The 13,156-nt window shown below is 38.7% G+C and overlaps 1 protein-coding gene across 1 annotated transcript in view; it reads right to left on the bottom strand.

Moving 5' to 3' along the window:
• The window catches only part of CD109 (CD109 molecule), an 86,658-nt gene that overhangs the window by 42,549 nt on the left and 30,953 nt on the right, over window positions 1–13,156 (bottom strand). The window contains exons 7-15 of the mRNA XM_050894440.1: window positions 12,538–12,622; window positions 10,210–10,306; window positions 9,001–9,136; window positions 8,006–8,115; window positions 6,052–6,291; window positions 5,598–5,699; window positions 5,441–5,503; window positions 3,763–3,939; window positions 736–888 (exon numbers count right to left, since the gene is read on the bottom strand). Coding sequence (XP_050750397.1) covers window positions 736–888; window positions 3,763–3,939; window positions 5,441–5,503; window positions 5,598–5,699; window positions 6,052–6,291; window positions 8,006–8,115; window positions 9,001–9,136; window positions 10,210–10,306; window positions 12,538–12,622 — 1,163 coding nt within the window. The remainder of the gene's footprint in view (window positions 1–735; window positions 889–3,762; window positions 3,940–5,440; window positions 5,504–5,597; window positions 5,700–6,051; window positions 6,292–8,005; window positions 8,116–9,000; window positions 9,137–10,209; window positions 10,307–12,537; window positions 12,623–13,156) is intronic.

The raw sequence follows: 13,156 nt of genomic DNA on the forward strand, positions 1-13,156 counted from the left end.
ATCATCCAAAGAGTGAATGCAAACTCACATTTTTCAGAACTTTCACTGTTGTAGATGCTAATTCATAGAGCTGTACCTCAAGTGGTAGCTTGCTTAGCTCTCATGTCAAAGAGAAAAGAATCCATGACAGGATGAAGGAGATTAGGCTGCAGTGGTTTCATGATTAATGGAAGAGTGACCAAGACTATATAAGCCTAAAATAGGAGCCTACAGCCCACTGATATTCTATGGCACTTAGGCGATGTCATTTGAGCACTTTAGGAATGATGTATATTGTCAGCTCTTTCAAATTGTTGAGGCACTAGAGCTTCTGCAAGTAAAGGGAATTCAAAGAGATTAATAATTTATTCTGCTCTTCAAAAAATAAAATTCTGTCTTTATCTTATATCACTAATTTTAGAAAGCACAAAGCACAAATCATTAGGGAGTTTTTCTGACTTTTTTGTCTTTCCTGAAAGAAGAAACTGCCAAGTGTTAACTGAGCAGTTTATCAAATGGAAGAACAATAAAGTATTAATTGGAATTATAAATGCTGGGCCTATTACCTTGTAAGCCTTACAGTCTTTTCCGCTCATATTGATAAACTACTTGCAGAAGTAAAAAATATTTGCATAATTAAGGACTAAAAATCCTGCCCAAAGAACATTACTCGTTCAGCATATAAACTGTAACATTTCCATAAACATACATCTTTCATACACACACTAATGAAAACCTTTTTTCCCATTTACTTACAGAATCTTCTGTTATGTCACTACTTTCTCCTAGAAGCTTTGTACTTTTATCAACAACTGCAAGTCCAATTACTGATCCTGGTTCTGTTGTACTGATTTTAAGGGAGATTTTCTCAGATGGCTTGACTTTATCTTTGCTCCAAGAGATTTTAATCTAGAAAAAAGTAAAAAATAGCACTGGTTTAAATTATACAGTGATATTTACAGCCACGAACAACTCCGAGGAAATATTTTCTTAGCTTAATTGGCTATAATTAAGACTCTGGATTTGCTTTTCCTACCACCTTTGGGAAAATACTATGGCATTCATTTTGCTCTCGTGCTCTCCCAGCTCATCAGTTCCTTGGACTGATCAGTCACTGGAAGTCAGCATCAGGTTCTATTGTCATTTAAACCAGCTCTTAGTACACCAGCAGCAATCTCTTGAGCCACAAGGATACACCAGTTTCTACAGCTGAGGGCAGTAAAAGGAACACATTTGCTGTTTATCAATGCACAACACAGCATGTAACGTATTTAGGGAAAGATTATTTTGGGAAAAAATTCAGCCCTCAAAGATTACAACTAGGTGTTCCACAATGAGATCAATACAGAAAAGGGATATATGTAATAGGCACATGGGTAAGGAAGAAGGAAATAAACAGGCTAATACAGCATCAGTATGCCTTCCCCAGGGTACTGAAGAGAGGAAGGGTCATCTGCTGTAAGGTATTTCTAAAGCATCCCATCTCCACTGCATCAGATGACAATGCAGAATTTCTGTTTAAATGAACAATTTTACTCTTTTCCCTCATCAAAACACCACTACTGCAAAGTCTTGAGGTGGAATTCAGCTCCACACTTAAGTTACCTACATTTAGCTGTCCACGTTTCAGTTCAGTGTTTAAGCTCCCATCACACACGGAGTCAAAAGAAATAATGGAGACTACATAGCAGTTTGGCTCACCATGAAGCATAAATCCAAGCGGTGGTGAATAAAACAGTCCTACAGGCTCCACTGACTGTACTGGCTGCAGGTGGGATTCAGATGCATAAACATTGGCACTTAGTACCTTTTAAGACGTTCAAAGGTATCCGAGACATGCCCAGTGGTGCTGCCAGACAGGAGACATAACTTACCCTTCTGGAGCAGGCACTGAAGTCCAGGAAGAATAACTTCAAGCCACACTCTTTTGAGGCAACTGATTCTCTGGAAACTGAGTTTAGACACATAACTCACATACAGAGATGAGACTCAGTCACCTGAAGGCAGCTGGAACCACTTGAGATGTCCCACAGCACGCTGTCTGACCCTCAGCTTCCATTCCAGAAAGGGATAGGTCTCCCATAGGACCTTTGAAACATCCACCCGTCCCATGATGACATCTTGAATACCCTGTGGCCTCTTGGAGGACACTAGATGTCTGTGCTTAAGCAACTGAATCCTGACCCTACATGTAAATACACGTATTTAGATGTCTGAATCTACAGCCTCATCATACCCTTCCTCTGATAAATCTGTGTAATGGTATCTTCCAAGCACATTCAGTATGAAAATCACAAATCAACAGCAAACACACTAATGTTGCCAACATAAATGGGACTAGCACCATGTGCTTCACTGTCAATGGGCATCAGACGGATTCACGCAGAAAAATGGTTTGTTTCTGGGTACACTGTGGCACTGCAGCTCTGTGTATTTGATTTTATCAACTCATTTACAGAAATTCAACGCTTGGAAAGGCTAAAAATTACAGAGAAAGTAGCCTACCACAGTACTGAATTAATGTCAGTGGCTAGCGTTGAAATGGCGAAATGGAAATAGCTTGAAATTTTGAAGCCTTTGAGATCAGTTCTTTCCTTATCTTACATTTTTTCACTATCCAGTGAAATATAGTAAATACAGAAAGGCTGATATTAAATTCTCATCATTTATCATCTCACTTTTTCAACCTCTCTGTATATACACTAGGATCGTGTTTTTCATCCATAAATTACATTTAATCAAACTGGTATTTTCAAGACCAGGCCTTACCTCATTGCTACAAAATATAATGCGACCTTATTTGTGGACACTGCAATCAGTGGAAAGATTTCAATTTGTTTCCAGAAGGCTGAACCAAACTGCTATGCCTTCCTCATTAGAAATATCTTCCTATATCTACCCTAAAACTCCCAAGTTTCAACTAAATTATCTTATTTGTTTTCTATTTATTTAGATTCTTCAGACACTGGTACATGATAACTATAATCAACAAACGTGTGCCTGCAGCTCCCTCACCATCCTGTCTCTCCACTTCCTTATCCTGTGATAACAATGCTCATATCCTGAGTTTGGATAAATCATGAAGTGAATGGAGAAATTTTTCATGCAGGAGTAAGACAAACAGCCTCCCTACTGATGTCTGGTTATAAGTGTTAAAGTTTCCATAGGGGAGGAAGAATTTGAACCCATGGAGAGCCTTTGGGTGGTCTCATCTGTAAAAAGTCACAGTGAGGCTTTTATTTGCACAAAGGACCAAATCTCATCCTGCTAAGTAAGCTGGAAAAATCAATTCATTGCTGCAATAGTAGTTTTCCCACTCATCTTCAAGCTTTTTTGAGTTAAAGTATGCATGGTCACATGAAACACAAACACTGGTCACCTTCACTGATGGCACACCAAATACAATGTGACCACTGCCTGGCTAGAACAAGGTCTTCATAAACGTTTACAGTTCCACACTTGAAGCGCTTATGAGTACCTTTCCACTATATTGGCCAGAGCAATCTTTGGCTCAGTAATTGACCAAACTATTAAAAACACAAGGAGATGCTGTGCGTCTGTTTGTGTGGAAAACATAGGGCTAGTAGAAATTTTTCAGATACACAACAGCTGGACCCTAACTGCACTGGTATTGTCAAAAGTTTTTCCAAGGACTTACACAAACCTCAGATTAGATCCTCAATGAGGAAGTTTTTACATTTACAATCCTATGATCTAAAATACTGTTTACCATGCAATAAACAGACAAAAACATGGTCTCAGACTCAAGTTCAATATAGTTACCTTGTCATCCAAAACAGGCTGAACGGGGACAGTGAGAGCATCATTTACAACCACTCCAAGCTCATCAACATAGAATACAAGTATACATGCCAAAGGAGCCCAGGAATTTTCTGCTGTTAAAGTGAATGTTTTTGCAGCCTTTGTACCAAAAGCCACAATTTGTTCCTTAGATAATATCTGAAAGGGAAAAATGAAACACTCAATCTGTTGGTATCTCAATATGTCATAAGCTCTGCAATTCCTTCTACAGATAGCTGTTAAAAGAAGAAACATACAGCTGTGATTTTTTTTTTTTTTTACTAAGTGGTTGACCAGTTCTATGAGACTGGGTTTGGAACAGGCAGGTAACGTAATATTTAAATATTAGAAATAGATTTTTTCCATGCTTTAATGCCTGTATCACCATGGACAAGTAAAGAACTACAACGATGAGTGCACAGCACAATATATGTATGCTATGAGAACATAAAAATACAACAGTAATACGGCTGGGTCATGTGGATCATCTATAATAGCATTTAAATTTGGATCAGGAATACAATTTTAAAAGCAAATCTCCCAAACACCCCTACTTACCACACTTTGGTTTGCACCATGGAGAGTGTGAACTGGGGCCCACTAACGTGTTCCAGTTAAAAACAGGCGTTCGTTTTACCAGATGAGATTAGAGCTAGTCTGAAGGCACTAGTCTGAAGAGTTCAGGCCCACGGCATCAACTTTTTCACTCTAAATCTGTTCCTATTGGACCATACCATTTACTAATGAAGACAGGGTCATGAAGGGCAGTTGCCTGCCTTTGACTGCATGGACCTGATTTTTTTTAAGTCTTCTAGAGAGCATTTCTATTTTAGAAAATACACATGAATGCCCACATTTTATATTGTCCTAAGGTTTTCCTTATTCAGTTTACTATTAAAGTCTCTGAAAGAAAAAGAATTGTACTTATCACAATCATTATGGTGTAGACTGTGCACAAGACAGGCATGTGTTAAGGACAGGATGGGAGACTGATGATGGTATATATAATAAACCCTTCAATCCAGATGTTGTAAGATACAGTACAGCAGCTGAGCCATTAAACAAGCTATTACCCAAGCCATTTATTTTAAAATGCTTCCTATGAAGTTCCCTCGTTAATAATGCCACCCTGCCCACTGGACCATCTGTTTCCTCAGCAGGCAGGTCTTCTCTGCACCCTGTGCCTGCAGGCTCAGCCCTGATAGTCCTGAACCTGCATACAGGCTCCACCAGCCCCCTGCTTCTACCTGCATCTGCAGGACCTGCTGACAAGCCCCAGCTTGGGCTGATCCTTGGACATCCCGGCCCCTTCTCCTGTCACAGGCGCTCTGCACAGTCAGAGACAGTATTGCTCTCGCAGTTGCGCCTTGTCTCACACATCTGCAAGCAGAGATAACCCAACACCCAAATCAGAGACGTGCTTCTCCCAGAGAGCACCTCCTTACAGTGCCAGGGGCATTTCTGCTAAGTAGCGAAATGGAGACCTCTTTCAAAAAGGACCATCCTAGTGGAAAGGAAGTTTTTGGGCCACCTCTTTCACAAAGCACAATAAAAAATGCTGAATCTCTCTAATATTCAATCACATTCCACTCACTGGGGCATTTCTCAAGTTGGTAAAAGTCATCCTGGATTGTCCCCATATGTAAAACCAGTAACTTACCAGATAGTGGAACTCTCTCACTGGCTTGTTGCTTGCAATGCTCAGCTCAAAAGGCTTCCCAGCCTAGGAAAAGCATACGATTCATATGGATGAGTATGGAAACATGATGAGTAAATTGAACGGTTCTTATCTTGGCAAGTTTTGTCTCAGACTGTACCTTTATATCCTGGCTCTTTGTTTTAACCTGGAGATAAGTGTGGCTGGGGGAGCTGAACACATCATAAACACCTATGTCGGTCCTACTGCTGAGGAATTCTGCCTGTGAGACAACGCAAAACAAAGCTCTTAACAAAACAGCAAAATCTGTGTGATGTTGACATACACAGTACTGTTTACAAGAGCATGGTAGCCTTAATGGCAGTACAGGACCACTTTACTGCTTGCTTTGGGTATCTGTTTTGGTTTTTTCCTTGCTATCTTGGTGCAATTATTAGATCACACTTAGACAGGATCCATCTCTTTCTTTCCAGCTCTAACAGGAATATGAGGTAAGGAAAATAACAGCAGGTGACATATCAGCTGTTGCAGATGGCAGGAACAGCATATCATTGATCACAGCCCACTCAATTTGGTGTGTCACTGCTCCAAAGCAACATATTACAAAGCAATACCTGAACTCTCAGAGTTTTTGTATCAGACAGGATTGGAAACTCAATATCAATTATTCCATTTTCTGGGACTGTGTAATTCAGGACATGGACTGTCAGATTTCTCTCCTCTGTTGCCTCATTCTCAAGGTGAGAAAGTGAAGAGTGGTGAAAAAGCAGGTCTGACTGTTGTGCAGTGATTGTGACAAGATTCTGCCTCTCTTCAGCTGTCAGCTGGTTGCTATCAGAACGTGTCACCTTTAGCTAAAAACAAAAAGAAAGAAAACACCCATCGAACAGGGTAAAGCTAAAATGCACAATGCATAACATAACAATATATTTGCACTCACATCATGTCAAAAAAACAAGGGCATCCTCAGATTTCTCACAAATCAGTAACTTTATTTTTAACCCCTTGTGAGCACTGCAGGTAGGCAAGTCAGCCAAGAACAAAACTATTCATAACTCCAGGGAGTAAAAAAATCAAAAGCAAAGCAGATGGAACTGAAAGGCAACTTGCCTTTCAGCTCTCCCAATTACTCTTCTTGTTGAAAATGCTTGTCTCTCAGGCAAATTATACATATCCCACCTACAGCCTGAATATTTAATTTTATCACTTGTATTTCACCACCACAACAAAGGACAACCTGACATTACATCATGTGCAGAAAAATTGTCAGATGAGCAGAGATGGTGTTGAGTCAGATGTCTTTATGGATTCATCAAATGAGCTGAAGAAAAGACTTAAAACAACCCAAAATTGACAGTCTGCAACTTCTTTACTCCAGCTTCCATCAATCAGCACTACAACTTACGTCAACGTTTATTCCCACATTCAAGCAGATTCTCATCCATAGTAAAACCATTCTCCTTCTGCATTACACACTCCAAAAATTCAACTTCTACATTTAAAAGCACTGAACTAATGTTTCCCTTTTCTTTTTCAATCCAGAGGTCTGTCACTCCATTACCTCTCCTCCTCTGCCATTCTTTTACTAACCTCTCTCTGTACAGCATATGCAGATCTCCACTTACTAGTAACAGCAGCAGTTGTTCCTTCACACTCCTCTGGGACCATAACTGATACCTTCTCTGCCAGCTGCAAGCATTGCTAAATGCCTCAGCTACCTCTCACTCAGCTTATCTTTGGAAGAGGAAGAAGCAGGTCAGAGCTGGAGTCAAACTGGGATGCTGGCAAGGAAAATGAAAAGGACGAAAACCAAGGACCCAAACGATCAGGCTAGCTATGGCTTGCACCAATCTACTCTGAAAGTGTATATTCAGCCTATTTTATTGGTATTTAGGTCTGATTTCTATACAGTAAAGGCTCAAGAACTGTAAAGTCAATTCCTCTTTTCAAGCAAAATGCAGTGATGCAATATGCAACCTCTGCTAAATGTAGAAATACTGAATGCAGACTATGGACAGCATGAAGAACATGAAATACTTCTACGAGAGGACTGCAGCTGGTATGAGAAAGACAGGACAGAAGGCACAAAGACACTTTCACTTGAGAGCAATGAGGTTTGATGAGTTTTACTGAATTTTGTAACAGCTGCTTAATTATATATATGCATTATATAAAGGATATATTTGTGTGTATATATGTATACACACTTCCATATACAAATATTAGGAGGGTTGGGACTCAATAACTACTCTATTGTTTTAAAGCACAGTCACCTAATGCAAAACAATCAGCCAGAAACTGAAAAGATTTCTCTTCCATAAGAACGCTGACAAACTATACTCAAATATATCCTGTCACCACTACAGCATTCCCTGCCACTTTATCCTTTTCTAGAGCAAATGCCTCTAAGTTTCGTATTTGCCGACATGTAGCATGAAAAAGAGATAATTTGAAAACAAATCTGTAAATTATACTTAAAAATCCGAGGCAAACTTTGGCATCTAAGCAAAAATACAGAAATCGTCACATTTGTTTATGCACAGATCATAATAAAACAAAAGAACTTACAGTAGCTATGAAGTTCAGAGATGGTTTTATAACTCTAGAGTAGTCCATAAATTCAATAAAATAGTCACTTTGCTTTGGAAATATGATGGTACTTGAATTTTGGGAGATTCCTGTTGAATAATTGTTTGTGTTCAGACAACATGCTTTTAACATACATATTCCTTTAGCAGTAATACTATTTACTGTCCATGGTTTTTAAATAATTCTATCATATTTTTCACCATTTCCACTCCTATCGCTCTTCATCCTTCCAGCTAAGGATCAGTACAAAGGTGGTATACATACAGGTACTGTCTTCCACAATGCTAAATAAGCCATACCACGTAGTGCTCTACTCCACGCAGACTACGTCAGAATGACACAAGGAAGGAACTTATGAATCCCAAATCAGCCGGCTTCACCTTGCCAGGGTTTCCACAGAAAGTCTGTAATGAAACCTAGTTTCTGGGACAGGCAGAAATTTTGTACAAATGATTTTTTTCTAATATGCAAGGTGCAGTGGAACGTGAAATCACAAAAAGACTCAGTTTGCAAATCAGCCGGTCTAGAAGAGGATAGACAGTGGACAACATGGGCCCAGAGAACTCTTTCTACTGATGTGGTTTACAAACAAACAGGTAAGGTAAGTTTATGATTAAACTTAAGTTTGTAAGACTCAGGCTAATGCTAGTAATTCTTTATGCCTGCTCTTATCAAAAGTGATCAGTCATTGACTTTAAGCCCCCATCTGAACAAATTTCTTGGTTATTTAATAAATCATTTAGCGTAGAACTGTATTCAACTGAGCTAACAGCTGGTTAAACTATTTTATATCTAGGCAAGCAACAGTTCAGATAATATATTTTTTCAGATAATAGATTCGCATGTAGATAGTTCATACTGCCATCAGCACATGATGCTTTTCTAGCACTCCAAGCCCTTCCACATAGTGGTAAGCTCTTCCAGCAACACCTACTCTTTGGATTTCTCTCAGAAGACATCACACAGCCACATACCTGTGAGTGACTCGGTGACCACTGCGATAATTTCTATTGGCTCTGTGTAATCACTGTCACCTTGGTGCCACGACTGATCAGCATTCAAGTTTTGCAGCATAAGCTTGTTACAGGTTACATTCACAGATCCATTTATCTGCAATGTAGAAAAAAAAAAAAAATGTTGAGCCAGCAAAGCCGAGGACACCTTTCCATCTACAACAGCTTATTTCTGGTTAAAAGTCCTGCAGCTCTCCCCACATACAAGTTCAGCAGTGTCAACACCAGAAAATCATGAATGCTGACCTTTATTTTTTGCTTTCAGTAGTCATTTTTATTAAATCCAGTAGAAGTTCATTACTTTTTAGAGTCAACAATGCCTTATGGAGAAAGTTACTTTTTTTTTTCCTAATATCTAGAATTATCCACTTCTGCATGGCCAGAGCAGTGGTGCCTATGCTTTACAGAAAAATACAATGAACAGGTCCCTGCCTGAGGAAGGGGTATACCCTATCCAACATCCCTGAGCTCAGAGTTTCTGTAGGCTTAGTGCTGCTGAAGGCACTGAAGTCAGCCAACAGAAAATGACAGGCACACCATTTGGCAGAAATTGAATCTGTTTTAAACATAGTCCAAAGCTCAAAAGTAAAATGTCTGATTTCGCAAAAGGATCCCATGAATCTATAACCACTTTTACGTCTTCAGATCAAAACTGCATGCCTTTTTAAATTTCATGCTCTAGGTTACAACTAGTACAGTAACTCCAATGTAATTACTAGGCAATTAGTAGGCAAAACACTTTGGTCTCTACCATGCTAGAGCTCCACCTACACAATTGCAGCGGTCTCCTCTGGCCTTGTAACACAGGGTTGAGTGTGCAGGGGCACACACGGGGCCAGGGAGCATTCCTGGGCACGGGTCCTCCATCACCTATGCTGCTATAGCAGCTCCTCGAAAGTTTTTCTACCTGGGCCAACTAGCACTCTCCAAAATAACTTCCAGGCACAGTTCAAGAGACTACAGTGGCCAAGTATCATTCCCAACAAGCAGTCTGAATGTAGACACTTTATTCTGGAAATCAAAGAGAGTTTAACACTATCCATGCAAGTCACTCCATAGACCATGCCAGCTGAGCTCAGCACTCGAGAATGGTCCCAGACATATTTAACCTACAAAAGGAGACACAGGCTTAAAGTCTACAATGCTACAAACTGCTAACAGAAGACTCACCTCCATTGTTGTTGTTATATTTCTCTTGTTTGTCCAATAAGAGACAGAAAGGCAAGTGATCGTTACAGTTCCCTTTACTGGCTTTCCATACGTGTACCTGAAACACATCAGTCAAAGTCAAACAACACACCACCTCCAGGGTTTGGGCTCCTGAAGAGCTCTCAAGGCAAAAGATCCTACTAAAATATTTTTCTCTGGCCTCAAACATGGCTAGAACACATCTGTACTTTGAAACACGGAGTTTTCAATACTGAGACCAGTTTATCGACACTAAAGTCAGAAGGCCAAAACCTGGAGAAGATACACAGTGCTGCTCTTTCCTGCACATGAGCTCTATAAACCTATTACTATTATTATGGGCTGTACAATGTAGGAAAATTAACTTTATTAAGCTAAGCTGGAAGCAAGTTATTGAATAGAACACTAATGTAGCATCATAACTAATATGCAGTAGAGTTAAAATGGGACGTGGGAAGTGCAAGTGTTTTGCTTCCCAAATGCTGCTAACACAAAATGAGAGATCTCAACATATTTGTACTCAAATTATTTAGTCATCACAGTCCAAAGAAATCATGGCATTATTACATGGCAAACATAATTTGCAGCTGTGGCAAATCTGAAAACTGTAACATAGTCACTTCTTAGAATGCCATTAGCAACCTGCAGTCAGTGAGCAGTAATAAAATAAAAATTTTGTATAAATGTTTCCAAGTTATACATTAGAGAAACTGTAACATTATCAGATTCAGACAGAGAAGTGGGGGGGCGGGGAACCCGATATCATACTAGTTCATCAGTAGTAATACATTCAGATGTGATAACTTTAAGTACTTGAAATCATTATGGATTTGATTGGCAGCCACTTAAGAAATATCAAAGCTGAAAAGCAGAGGGAATGAATAATCAAATAGTATAGTTACAGGAAGAAGTCTGACAACAGTGTCTTGCACCTGAACTCAATCTTTCCAAGCAGACCTAATTACAGTAATAAGCTGCCATTAACCTTGAAATGATACTGCCATTGGGTAGCATCCCTGTACTTAACGTAATCTAATAATACTCCAGAGATGAGAAAGGAAGAGTTTTATGACATCTACAAGTGTAAGGGACATATAAACTCTTTGTATACAGAGGCATTATGCCTATGAAAACAGTCACCACGAATGAAGTCATTCCCTATAAATAATTATGACGTATCAGTAAAACTTTGGCACTGCTGGGATTCAATCTCAAACAATTCACTGGCGTCCAAGTCTGGATTTATTGCAGCAGACAGGTACACTTTCAAATACCTTATGAGTATACCTAATGAAGGAGCCAAGTACCCTGTGGAAGACCAAAACAACTTAGGAAACCAAATTCACATTGGCATATAATGGACTCCAAAAGCAAAGCAGAGTGGGGAAAAAAAATTGAGGAAAACCTTTTTAAAAAAGTGCCGCTTATGAGAAACCTAGATGGTTTATAATATCAGGTTGCACTGCCTCCAGGAAAGGAAGCTTCTTCTCAAAAGTCCAAACATTTAATTTAAATAGCTTGTTAAACACTCATTTCTGCATGTCACTTATAAATGGAGTGCTTGTTTAGAAGTTATGTATTTTATGGCATTAAATAACCCAGGAAAGACTTTTTCTTTCAGGTCTTCTTGAATGGATCTATTAAGTAGCTCTATCTGGCTCTCATCTTCCCAAAATAAAATTAATTTCTACTTGAGATTAATGCATACTAAGTTTTTTGTCTAGATATTTGTTCAGCTGAAAAATAAAATATTATTTATACAATAATCTACAGTGAAGTCTCTTCTGAATTTCTCAAGAGTTTTTAATTCTTCGCCCATTTACAGGCATAGGTATTTTGATAGGCAGGAGAAGCCTTTACTTCAAATCCACACTGTGGATAAATAGGATCAAGAAGGATGTGCACAGAAGTTTGCATAATTTTCCAAGTGGTCTAATAAAATACTCTACCTACAGACCTTGACGTGCTAAGTTGGAGAGCACCATAAAAGAGCCATAAGAACAAAAAAATGCCTCAAAATATACATTATAAGCAAAAGACTCAATAAATTTTCTGAATAAGGTAGCTAATAATGTCTTGGCTATAGTCTAGAAATACCTTTACCAGACCAAAAAAACTATCTAGAAGTCTGAAGATCTATCTAACATTGTTACAACAAAATCCAGTAACTAGAAATGGATGCTAGCCAACTAATTTTTACTAGAAGGCACTTTTTTAACATTCTAAATATAAGTTTTCACGTTGATACTTAGAGACCCACAATAATTTTCTTAAGAGTGAGGGTGACAATGGTATCAATGATTTACTTACTTTGCAGTGACAACACCAGTTACGTCTTTCTCTCTCAAAGAATAGTATAATGGTGTTGTTATCATAACATCAAATTTTGGTAAAACTAAAAAACCAAAAAAAATTACAGAAAGCATTAAATTCACACAAGAAATAATATCTTTTTCTTTTTTTAAGTAATAAGGGTAGAACACGTAATATGATAAAGACTACTACAGTTTCCTAAGGAATATAAGGTAAGATATATTTTTAACCCAACCCTATGCATGCCCCAGACTAAGACTTTTTGTTGAAAGGAGAAGAACAAGCATCATAAGAGCAGCCTGCACACAAGCTTGTAAGACTGAAATATAAAATGTTTAGCTTCTTCAGCCTTTACAGAATCATCAGCAAGCTTCATGATCAGACATTATACAGATATTTTGGGATGAACACATTGCCTGCATGATCCTAGAAAAACAGGGACAATAACTGCATCTCATAGGCTTAATGTAAGTATTTTAAAGATTGCATGACATCCAGCCACTACAGTAGTACGTCATTAAAACTACCAAAGATAAACAGGGCAGCTGATAAGATGATGTTTTTCCCAGGACACAGAGTCAGTCTCAGAGAAGCAAGAGATTTGGAAATTAGACTT

This window comes from Gymnogyps californianus, chromosome 3, assembly GCF_018139145.2.
Source record: "Gymnogyps californianus isolate 813 chromosome 3, ASM1813914v2, whole genome shotgun sequence".
Classification (NCBI taxonomy): domain Eukaryota; kingdom Metazoa; phylum Chordata; class Aves; order Accipitriformes; family Cathartidae; genus Gymnogyps; species Gymnogyps californianus.